Consider the following 12,716-nt stretch of genomic DNA (forward strand, 5'->3'; position numbering starts at 1 on the left):
ATAATATTTTCTGTAAAGATTATTTCAAGATAAAGTAATATTTTTTTAATACATCAGTGGTTTTTAATCCTTGTATGCAAAAAAACTCATACTTGAACTACTAATGTGCTACTTCTTTTCTCAAGCTCTAATAGTTACTAAAACATGATATTAAGGAATTCCAAGATTTAATTATCTTTTTCAATTGATTTTGTCAAGTTATGCTGAAACGTCACTAATAACACTTAGCTACCACATATAATAGATCAATAATTTTTTTAGAGACAGAGACTACACTATCAAAATTTAAAGCCACCCTTAATTATTTTTCTACCATTGTTTACAACTTCAAAGAGGATATTGCAAGAAAATTATTTACAACATCACAAAAACTTGAACTTGGAAATATTCAATGAAAATAAGTCTTTGTCTTTTTGTTGGAATCATTTACAATACCTTTCTACACTCCCAAGTTGCCTGTCCTTTCTCTTGTCTCAATTATTCAGTGAAGACAGTTTAGTTTTAAGTTGGATAAAGTTTTGTCTACAATTTTAATCTTATTTTTAAGTCTTTGTCTTTCTTTCTTTTTTAATAATTGAAGGGCACTAATGTCTCAAGAAAAAAGACCTCCAAGTCTTCTTCAAAACCATATCGGGTCCATAACTCCATATACAATAATTCATGATATGGTATGCTCAATTATCACTACAATGAGCTGTGGAAAAGTATATAATGCAAAAGCACACCAAACACATACCCTACAGAAATTTATTATGTTAGGCTCTTTCATTTTTAGTCCCTTTCTACACTCTCAAGTAGCTTTCCTCTCTTGCCTCAATTATTCAGCTGAGTAATGAATAGACAAGAAACAATACTCTATTGCGAAGTCTTCTATTTTTTTTGTTGAGTATAAAGTTTTACTTTTAATAGCAAAGAGAAAACAAGGACAATTCTGCATTTTTTATTTCTTGTGTCAGATGCAGATGGTAGTTAAGTAGCAAATATAGCCGTAAGAATTACAAGCTTGAAATTAGGGATTGTTTCGTAAGATGTATAAGAACAATATCGAATATGGTGTATTAGTAATATTGAGATTAGTTATATACTCGAAATTGAAACATTTAATTTAGTAAAGACCGAAGAAACTTTACTGCTCCCTCGTAACTTTGGATAGTTTTTGTGCAATCTGTCTCTTCTTTTGTAGGATTCTTTTAAATTATTTTTTAATCCTTTATACTCCACTACTCAAGAATTGATTGTAGTTCTCCATCTAGAAAACATTCTTCAGCTGGGAATGAAGAATATTTTTATAAGAAATATTTTACTACTTTAATGAACCTTCTCAGCATGAAAACAGAGATTCTTAAAGAAAAAAAGGAAAAAGATAAAGAAATAAACATATTAATCCTTCTCCTTTTCTCATTCTATGCTAGCCACCTATACTTGGCAAAGAAAACGTAGTAGTAGTAGTAATGAATGGTCAAGAAATAGTCTACATAAGAGAAAATATCTTACAGAACTCTCAAAAAATGTCGTTGGGTGTATGTCAGATCCTCCAAAAATAATGAATTTTTGTAGGATCCGATACGGTGCGGTAGCATTTTAGAAAATCCGTGCAAAGTAAATTTTGTCTATAACACACAACTAGTATACCATAATTCTTTATTTTCCAGAATGTATAGTGTAGAGTATCTCATAGTAGGAATTTCAGCAATAATTTAAGAGTCATTTAAATTTCTAAAACATTTTCATGATAGGAGCAAAAGGCACACCTAACACATACCCCACAACAATTAGGCTGTCCTCTCTTGCCTCAAGTATTAAATATGTTATTAGGACAAACGTCTGCACACTTTCCTAATCTCCTTTATAGGTAATAAATAATATACAGCAATTTACATCATGTCCCCTCTTGCCTCAATAATTCAATGAATAGTTAACTCTATTATAAAGTCTTTGTCTTTTTGTTTGTTAAAAAGTCTTGCTTTTTGAAAATAAAGAAAGAGAGATATAAGGTAGCATACGTTATTACTTTTGCTAAAGAACGGACACAACTAGCATATACTTTGAGCATTCTTGTTCATATTACTCTTAGCATTTAACAGGTAAAACTAAGACTATTTTTAAGATTGAAATATTAATCCTCTCCAAGTTCTTAATCATTTTGTGATTTTCTTGTTTTTATTTGCAGCTTTCAGAAATGGAGATTGGCTTAGCAGTTGGAGGTGCATTTCTATCTTCAGCTTTGAATGTCCTCTTTGAAAGGCTTGCTCCTCAGGGTGAGCTGCTCAAGATGTTTCAGAGGCAAAAGCATGATTTTCATCTCTTAGAGAAGCTAAGGAGGACTTTGTGTGGTTTCCGGGCGGTGCTAAGTGATGCAGAGAATAAGCAGGCATCTAATTCATACGTGAGCGAGTGGCTTAATGAACTTCGGGATGCTGTGGACAGTGCTGAAAACTTAATGGAAGAAATCAATTATGAAGTTCTGAGAGTTAAGGTGGAAGGTCGGCATCAAAGTCATGCAGAAGCAAGCAACCAGCAGGTAAGTGACCTCAACTTGTGCTTGAGTGATGAATTTTTTCTTAACATAAAGGAGAAGTTGGAAGGCACCACTAAAACATTGGAGGAGTTGGAAAAGCAAATTGGTAGGCTTGGCCTAAAGGACTATCTTGTTTCTATTAAACAAGAAACTAGAGCGCCTTCAACATCTTTGGTTGATGAATCTGAAATCTTTGGTAGGCAAAATGAAATAAAGGAATTGGTTGGCCGTTTATTATCTGTTGATACAAATGGTAAAAGTTTGAGAGTAATTCCTATTGTTGGAATGCCTGGGGTTGGCAAGACAACACTTGCTAAAGTTGTTTACAATGATGAGAAGGTAAAAGACTGTTTCGATTTGAAAGCTTGGTTTTGTGTGTCCGAACCATATGATGCTTTCAGAATAACAAAAGGTTTACTTCAAGAAATTGGCTCATTTGACTTAAAGGACGATAACAATCTTAATAAGCTACAGGTCAAATTGAAAGAAAGCTTAAAGGGCAAAAAATTTCTTATTGTTCTGGATGATGTTTGGAATGACAACTATAATGCATGGGATGACTTGAAAAATCTTTTTGTTCAAGGAGATGCAGGAAGTACGATCATTGTGACGACACGTAAGAAAAGTGTTGCAATGATGATGGGTAATGAGAAAATTAGCATGGATACTTTGTCCACTGATGTCTCTTGGTCTTTATTCAAAAGACATGCATTTGACAACATGGATCCTAAGGAACGTCTAGAACATGTAGAAGTCGGGAAACAGATCTCAGCTAAGTGCAAAGGTTTGCCCTTAGCACTAAAGACACTTGCTGGTTTGTTACGGTCCAAGTCAAATATTGAAGAGTGGAGACACATTTTGAGAAGTGAAATATGGGAGCTACAAGACGAAAGCATATTACCCGCGTTGATGTTGAGCTACAATGATCTTCCCGTGCATTTGAAGCCATGCTTTTCCTACTGTGCAATATTTCCAAAAGAAGTCATTCAGTTGTGGATTGCTAATGGTCTAGTACAGGGGTTGCAAAAAAATGTAACAATTGAAGAATTAGGCAATCTATTCTTTCTCGAGTTGCAATCAAGATCACTTTTCGAAAGGGTCCCAAATTCTTCTAAAATTAATGCAGAGGAATTCTTAATGCACGACCTTGTGAATGATTTGGCCCAAATTGCATCTTCACAACTTTGTACCAGATTGGAAGATAACCAAGAGTCTCATATATTGGAACGAAGTCGACACGTGTCCTATTCAATGGGCTATGGTGACTTTGAAAAGTTGAAACCTCTCTACAAATTGGAGCAGTTGAGGACGTTGCTTCCAATCTACATTAAGCCATTTTATCCAGTTTCTCTAAGCAAGAGGGTGTTGCATAATATATTGCCAAGACTAACATCCTTAAGGGCACTATCATTGTCTCGTTATGATATTGTGGAGTTGCCGAATGTCTTGTTTATTGAATTAAAGCTCCTAAAATTTTTGGACCTTTCTTGGACACAGTTAGAGCAGTTACCAGATTCCATTTGTGTACTCTATAACTTAGAGACACTTCTCTTATCATGTTGTAAATTCCTTGAGGATTTACCGCAGCAGATGGAAAAGTTGATCAACTTGCGTCACCTTGATATTAGCGACACTCCTCGCTTGAATACGCTGCTACATCCGAGCAAGTTGAAAAGCCTCCATGTGTTGTTGGGAGCTAAATTTCTTCTAGGTGATCGCAGTGGTTCGAGAATGGATGATTTGGGTGAACTGCATAACTTGTATGGATCTCTATCTATTCTAGAGTTGCAAAATGTGGCCAACAGAAGGGAAGCTTTGAAGGCAAACATGAGAGGAAAGGAACATATTGAAAAGTTATCATTGGAGTGGAGTGTAAGTATTGCGGACAGTTCACAAAATGAAAGAGACATACTTTGTGAGTTGCATCCAAATCCAAACGTTAAAGAACTCAAGATCAACCGATATAGAGGGACAAACTTTCCAAATTGGCTAGCTGATCATTCATTTTCTGAGCTGGTGGAATTGTCTCTAAGCAACTGCAACGACTGTTATTCCTTGCCAGCATTAGGCCAACTTCCTTCTCTGAAATTACTTACCATCAGAGGGATGGATCGAATAACAGAGGTGACTAACGAATTCTATGGTAGTTCGTCCTCCAAAAAGCCTTTCAACTCTCTTGAGCGACTTGAGTTTGACGAGATGCAGGAGTGGAAGAAGTGGCACGTACTAGGGAATGGAGAAGAGTTTCCTATACTTCAGAATCTTTCAATTAAAAAGTGTCCCAAGTTGATTGGAAAGTTGCCTGAAAATCTTTGTTCTCTGACAAGTTTGATAATTTCAAATTGTCCGGAACTCAATCTGGAGAGACCTATCCAACTTTCAAGTCTTAAAAAGTTTGAAGTTGAAGGTTCTCCTAAGGTTGGAGTTCTTTTTGATGATGCTGAACCGTTTTTGTCTCAACTTCAGGGAATGAAACAGATAGTTGAATTATGGATAAGTGATTGTCAGTCTCTTACCTCCTTGCTTTTTAGCAGTTTGCCAAATACCTTGAAGGAAATAAAGATAAAGCATTGTGGTAAATTGAAATTGGAGTCATCAGTTGGTGATATGATTTCTATAGGAAGTAACATGTTTCTGGAGAAATTGAAACTGGAAGGATGTGATTCGATAAATGAGATATCACCTGAGTTGGTCCCACAAGCACGCTATTTGAGTGTAAGTAGTTGCGACGGCCTTACCATGCTTTTGATTCCCAATGGGACTGAAGATCTCAAAATTTGTGAATGTGAGAATCTTGAAATATTTTCGGCGGCTCAAACAACATTGTTGCGTACTTTGTATATTAGGAACTGCAAGAAGCTGAAGTCGCTGCCAGAACTTCTTCCATCTCTTAAGGAACTGATACTGCAGGAGTGTCTAGAAATAGAGTACTTTCCTGAAGGAGGATTGCCCTTCAATTTAGAAGTCCTTGAGATTGAGTATTGCAAGAAACTGGTGAATGGGCGAAAGGAGTGGGGTTTACAGAGACTCCCCTGTCTCACAGAGTTACGCATCATCCATGATGGTAGTGACGAAGAGATTCCTGCTGGTGAAAATTGGGAGTTGCCTTGCTCTATTCGAACTCTTTGGATAAGAAATCTGAAAACATTAAGCAGCCAAGTTCTCAAAAGCCTCACCTCTCTTGAATCTCTAAATGCTTATACATTACCTCAAATTCAGTCACTGTTGGAAGAAGGGCTTCCCTCGTCTCTTTCTGAGCTTAGGTTAAATAGCCATGATGAGCTCCATTCACTACCGACCGAAGGTCTTCTACGCCTCACCTCGCTTCAACGTCTAGAGATCGGCTACAGCAATCAACTCCAATCTATTCCAGAATCAGCGCTGCCCTCCTCCCTCTCTAAGCTGTATATCTATGATTGCCCTAAACTCCAATCTCTTCTAGTAAAAGGGATACCCTCGTCCATTTCTACTCTAGTTATTCACAGCTGCCCATTGCTGGAACCACTCCTAGAATTTGAGAAGGGGGATTACTGGCCAAATATTGCTCATATTCCCAACATATATATCGATGGGGAACACCTGTGATGATTCAAACGAAGGTGCTCTAACAGATGTAAGTTATTCTTTTTCTTTTTTTCTTTTCAAGTAGCTTTTAATTTTTCGTTACTTCTCTTTGTTTTTCTGTTAATTCTTTTCCTTTGCTGAAAATCTTGTTGGGATGAATTGAATGTTAGATGACAAAAAGAAAAGGTGATAAAAGCATCTTCATATTTGCTCCAGAACGTTGATAGCTTAATGTAATATTAATCGGTTACCACACACCAAAATGTAATATTGATAAACTAGTCATCTTTTACCCTGCACAGATAATTGCACTTCATTTATTCTTGTCATATACCTCACTCTTCATCTTGTAGATTTTTAGTTCATGTATTGCTTGAACTTTCATCTCAATAGAAATTCATGTATTCTTGTTCTTTCCCCTTTTCAGTGAGTTGAGCGAGGAGGCCGTGGTTTAGAGTAATGCATGTCCACTATAGAATTCAAAGGTATACGCGACACAAAGTTTGTCTCCTACATATAAAAAATAGAAAAGTTTGTTCCCAATATGATTGTGGGATATCAACTTGGGTAACGATATGCAAGCTATTACTGCTCTTAGCTCCATTAGTAAATGGAAAGTTGTGCTGTCAAAAAGCACAACTTTTTTTCAAAAAAATCATCGTGGAGATTGTGTAATGCTTACTCTCAAACTCTTCGTTTACACAGTAGTGATATTTTTTGTTTCTCTCTTCATCTTTGGATTCCTATCTAATGATCCCGGACGTAATCCTGGAATAGTTGCTGAAAGTGAGTCCTTGCTAAGAAAAGATATAAGTATGATTTTGATGTCTCCATCTATTAAGTGTAGTTGTGTAGGAAATAATTTCAAATGGATTTGGTTTTTCTTTCAGCAACATCAACTGAAGCTATTTTGGCTTTTTGATCCATCTTTTAGGTAGTTTCTTTTGTTTTCCTCTTCTTCTCGTAATATTTTTCTGTCGATTGAAATGTTGTTTATCTTTTATTATTTGCTTTCTATTTTAGTTTGCCACAAGGAGAGCATTGGATTATCGCGACATTTTCTTTAGCACTGCCTTCTTATCCCCTTGTATCAGCTGGCAAATATCTTTCTATACTAATTCATATGTTTTGGTGTATGTTTCATTTATATTAGACTAGTCTCTGGACACGTGCGTTGCATGTGTATCCCATACTAGACTAGTCACAAATATTTTAAAACAATATAAATAATATTAAAATATATGTACGATAAGGAAATAGAAGCTCTACCTTAATTAATTATTGAATATAACAGGATTAGATATTATTTAAACAACAAATATTAGTTATATAAATACGATTGTCATACCAAATATTCAATTTGATATTTTCTTTGCCTCTTTATATTTGGACAACATGTAGTTTACATTTAAATATGAGCAACGTCGGCTTTAGTTGTGGATACTTAACATCTAGAAGTTCTTGCTTTGTCTTTAAGAAATTGAAGCCTTCTTACTTTTACAGTCGCATACATATGAAGAAGCTGTTGTCAGATGAAAGTTGTAACTTGTAGAAGTTGTATAGAAATTCGATCAACATAGGTCTTGCTTATGATGGCTAGTAAATCATAATTCATTTCATTGTGTAAAGCTGCTAAATTATTTTTAGTTATTTGTAATAGAGATATTTAATATTACTAACATCAAAAAGGTTTTATTGATATCATTGTTACACGTACAAGAACCCTTTCATCTGTCAATGACAAAAAAATTGAATTATATTATTTATAATTGTATAAATATAGCACGACAATCATATTCAAATCTAATATTTATTACGCACTCTGTAGTTTAATACTTCCTTAAACTCACATAGTAACAAAAACAAAAAAGTTAAAGTAGACCAAATAAAAAAGTGGCATAATACACTTTTTTAATCGGGTAGCTTAGTCACTAATCAAGATGAATCAATAACTATTTTGTACATGAATTCTTGATAAAGAAAAACAAAAAAAAATTACTTCAAAACTTTTAAGTGAAATATGCCACTGAAGAAAGCAGCCAAAACATGGGGAAAATCATTTAAAAAACAAGAAATAATGAAGAAAAAAGAAAGAAAAGAAAGCCAAAATATCAATTAGCTAAACTATTCTACTAATCTTGAAATATTCAGGTAATCCAGGCTCTAGGATGTTCTTGTGGTTTGATTGGAAAAGTGAGCAACTTTAGCTGACAACATATATAAATATCTTAATAAAGTTCAAACGTAATTACCAAGAAACCTGTTAGAAGGATAATAACATCAAAATTAAGTTTTAATGTAGATAATGAATTTAACACTCATATTAAATAATAAGGCATTAGAATTAGGACAAATAAATCATTTGATGTGTTTCCTACATGGAGTGACTGCTTTAAGCCTATATGAAACATAATAATAATTTTGTTGTGACAATACTAAATAATCTGTAACAAACATATTTTGCGCTAAGTACTAAAGTGTTCAATTAGCTATGATCCAAAAAGTACATAAGGGAAATCTACACTTGCAACACAAGCTAATTGCATATAAAATTGACAATATTAATGCTAAAAAAAATCGGAACAAACATATTCTGCGGAAAGTGTGTCAGTAGTCAATTAGCTATGATCCAAAAAGGACCTAGCAAAGTCTACAATTGCATCGTTGAATATAAAATGACAATATTCGCATTAATACTATGTTTTAAGTTTACACTTTCCAAGAAATTACATAATCAAGAATAATAGGTTGCTAACTATGATCCAAAAAGGACGGAAGAGAAGTCAATATTTGCACCATAAAATAGTTGAAACATATATACATGTGTTACAAATACCGGTGAGTGAAGTACACTCTTTTGGAAAAAAAGAAATTTCTTACCGTAAGAATTTACAAAGGACAATGGAACAAAGATACCGTATTGTACACTTATATAGAGTATGGTGAAGAATATGAAAAGATTGTGAAAAGAAGTTACTAATGTTTAATATGAAAGATGGAAACAACCAGAACTAAGGAAATTTACATTGTTATAAAAAGGCAAATACACTAGTATAAATATCGGCTAAAACATATGGAGAACTTATTCAACCTGAATGTTTCTTTTGACTAATAGGTATTATACCTTTTCAGATGTTGAATCAACATACTCTTTGACATCGCAATTAAAAAAGTATCGTGCACCATCAAACAACGTAATACTTATATATTGTTCTTCCGCAGAAACATCAAACTTTAACCTATATATAAAGAACAATTTAGTAATTAGATCATTAGTAATTAGATCATTTAGTAATTAGATCATTAACTCTTCAATTATTTGTTCTAGATAATATATATGTTCATGTATCATACTTTTCATCATAATCAATATCTTCTATCTTACAGTAGCCACAAGTGGCACTACTCTTTATAACAGTTACTCGCTTGTGTCATTTCTTGCAAGCATGGTACCATGGGTCATGGTTACTGTTGATGTCAGTAATTTTTTATTTGAACTTACAGTATATGTCCTATACGTAAATTAGGAGGGACATTTTGTTATGTTGTAAACATATAAATGTAGGATACATTGTGCTTAATTTTTGAAGGTAAATGTACCTTCAAGTTGACAATTGAGCCGTCTATAATATCAGTAATTTTGACTTCTCTAGCTATTTGCATTAGTCTACTTGGCATTAAACTTATGTCTATCTTGCTTGCCTTCATATTGTCATTCCTATATTGTAAAACTTCCTTTAAAATGTTCCATATACCTAACATATGGAGAGTAAATAAGTTAAAAGAAAAACTGACAATTTACCATTTGTTGAGAGCTTTCGCCTTCTCAAATGTTGGGTAGATTAGCACGCTACTAACAGGTGTCGTCGAAAGGACAAAATCCCCTATTTAAAAAGGATCAACGAATTTAGTGTTACCTTAAGGCTGTCTAAAAAATTATGGAAATGCATAAGGTATGAGGTATTATACCTTGGAAAGTAGAGCTTTTAACATCACAGAAAGGGAATTTTAACATCACTTTCCATTTATTTATCCATTAAATATTTGGGAAGTGGACCTTCACAAAAAGGAAATTTTTTGTTGTAATCAATGCTATGACAGTACTGACACCCCAGTTGTCTTTTCTATTTAATGCTCTACACACGTGTCACCTTCCGATTGGTTTTGTAATTCTGCAGCCTTTTTCCAAGGTTTATTCATCCCTTATATTCACGAAGCGATAGTTGCCTTTATTATAGGCTTTCCATCATTACACTTCTTTGCTTGACGGTTGCTATTATATACATATATATCCTTTTTCCCTTTGTCCTTTTCTTCATAAACCCTTAACAGATCCTTTACTCTTTATTTCTACTCCTTTCTCCTTGAGTTCATCCTTTTCTCTGCAATGGCATCTCCGAATCCTAACCCTAAAAGAATCCCAATTCTTGATAGCTTCCCCAATGCCCCTGTAAGACATAGAAGAGGAAGAGGAGGCAGGCTTCGTAGCCTAGGATCCGTTCGTGGTGGTGCCTCTGGTTCTGCTTCTTCTTCTTCTGGTATTAGGAGTTCTATCCCGAAGACCCCCTCTTCTAAAAGTAAAGAACTTTCTGAATCTACTCAAAATCCTTTAGTTGAATAAATCATACTGTCACACCTCCTTTTTGCGCGCCCCGCCCCGAGGGGTAGGATGCGCGAGGGAGTTTTTCCAATTTAAGTGACAATATTCGAAATGAGATTATTTATTTAATTCAGATTCGCCACTTGGGAAAGGTTTGGCTTTTGGTGTCCCAAGTCACCGGTTTATCTTGAATCCCAAATCGAGGAAAATATTCGACTTTTCCAAATGAAGTCTGCGAACCAGAAATTCTAAGTAAGGAATTCTGTTGACCCGAGGGAAGGTGTTAGGCACCCTCGAATCCCGTGGTTCTAGCACGGTCGCTTAAATTGTTATAATGGCTAAATATCTGATTTAAATATATGTTATGACTTATGTGCTTTTATTAAGTTTAAACCGCTTTTATTATTATCATTTATTTTATAGAATTGCAACGTCGTGAAAATGCGTTTCGAACCACGTCACAATCAATGCGCCCGTAGTTGTTAACACATTTTGACTCCGTTGAGACTTGGATTTGGGTCACATCAATGTGCACCCGATCTTAAGAATATAATTTACTTAAAGTCGCGCCTAAAGAATCTAAACGCGTTATTATCTTTGGGGACGGCAGTGGAATTCACTAAGCAGTCCGTCCCAAATTCTAAGTATTTATCATGATCAATTATTCGGCGAGGCTCATCTCATTATTTTAGAAAGGGTACCCTACAGTGGCTGCATTTCTACTACGTTTATCTTTAAAGAGAAGGATGATGCCGAACTTTGCTTGTTTGAACAAATACAGACTGAATCCTTATTATGTTTGCCGAACTTAAACTTGTTTGATTACCTGATTGATTGTTTATGAGGTGAGGGTTACCTCATGCTTTGTCTTCATCGAGTGAATACGCTTATTAATCGGCTAAGTGAGATTGCAAACAAACTGACAACATATATTAAGCTATGTTTAACGACCTCCCAGTTCTACTCTAACACTCTAAACTATTTGAAATTGATAAACGAAATCGGCTGTTTATTAAGAAAATTACTACTAATTGAACTCAAAATGACTATTAGTTTCTCTCAACAATCATCACATTATTTTGAAACAAAGAATCTGTACCGAAACCCGATATCGAACCTGCCTTGGAACAAATAAACTGACAAGCGAACTGGCATTCATAGCCAAACTTTTAATATGACTGCATGAGAGTTTGTTTGGGATACATCTATCCCAGACCTAATACCACAGATTCGTCAATTCAGTGGTCTAGGCAAAATACATACAAGTGCTTGCCATGACTCTATGTTATACAGTCGTAACTAAACCAAACAGCATTATACTGAACTGAACGTATACTAGATCAAACATGTTGTCTATATCATATTGTCATTACTACTGAACAGTGCTATCTAACAGTCCATCTCAAACAGAATGTATGCTAGTTTTATACAAAGTATTTGCAGTTTGCAGTAAAATACAATCCTAACTAACATTCGACCTATTTTTTAACACCAATGTTATAACATGAACAGCTGTTCGTTTTCTTTATTTCTGCTTCAACTTCAAACTTTCAACAATACAAGGTTTCAGAGGTTGTGTACCTGGAAATATTTGACAATTGAAGCAAAGGGGCAGTCAACAGAGTACAATGGCAACAAAAATGCAGCAGCAATCACAGCATTATCAGTAGCAGCAGGGCAGAATAGCAGCAGGCAAAACAATACAGCAAGAAACAGGCTTGAGTGCAGAGAGGCAGCTATGGCCAATAGAAAGCAATAGCCAAATAACAGCAACACCCAATGGAGTAGAATCAAAACTCTAGACAGACCAAACCAGTAGTAAACCAATGGAAACACTCGACTAACAGACACAACTGGAATTTCAAAGAATCAGAATTGATTTTGAACAAGTTCAGCAGCTGAAAACCAATAATAATAGGAGGAAAAAGTTTCTGATTGTTGGTTGTATAGCTTCTATCCCTTAACCTCTCTCTATCTGTGTTTTTGTTTTTCCCTTTCAGCTCTTAAGGTTCAATCTCCTCACTGTGTGTGTAT

The 12,716-nt window shown here is 34.8% G+C and overlaps 1 protein-coding gene across 1 annotated transcript; it reads left to right on the forward strand.

Annotated features, from left to right (window-relative positions):
• The first annotated feature begins 1,926 nt into the window (after positions 1 to 1,926).
• Positions 1,927 to 6,814, forward strand: LOC107759949 (putative disease resistance RPP13-like protein 1). Its single transcript, XM_075243690.1, has 3 exons — positions 1,927 to 2,084; positions 2,171 to 6,131; positions 6,510 to 6,814. Exon 2 carries the CDS (start codon positions 2,180 to 2,182, stop codon positions 6,101 to 6,103), a length of 3,924 nt encoding a protein of 1,307 aa, XP_075099791.1. The 5' UTR covers positions 1,927 to 2,084; positions 2,171 to 2,179; the 3' UTR covers positions 6,104 to 6,131; positions 6,510 to 6,814.
• Positions 6,815 to 12,716: the final 5,902 nt, after the last annotated feature.

Source organism: Nicotiana tabacum, chromosome 22 (assembly GCF_000715075.1).
Source record: "Nicotiana tabacum cultivar K326 chromosome 22, ASM71507v2, whole genome shotgun sequence".
NCBI lineage: Eukaryota > Viridiplantae > Streptophyta > Magnoliopsida > Solanales > Solanaceae > Nicotiana > Nicotiana tabacum.

Excerpts from the sequence above, each read along its gene's own strand:
- LOC107759949 (XM_075243690.1), top strand. The coding sequence starts at position 2,180 with ATGGAGATTGGCTTAGCAGTTGGAGGTGCATTTCTATCTTCAGCTTTG.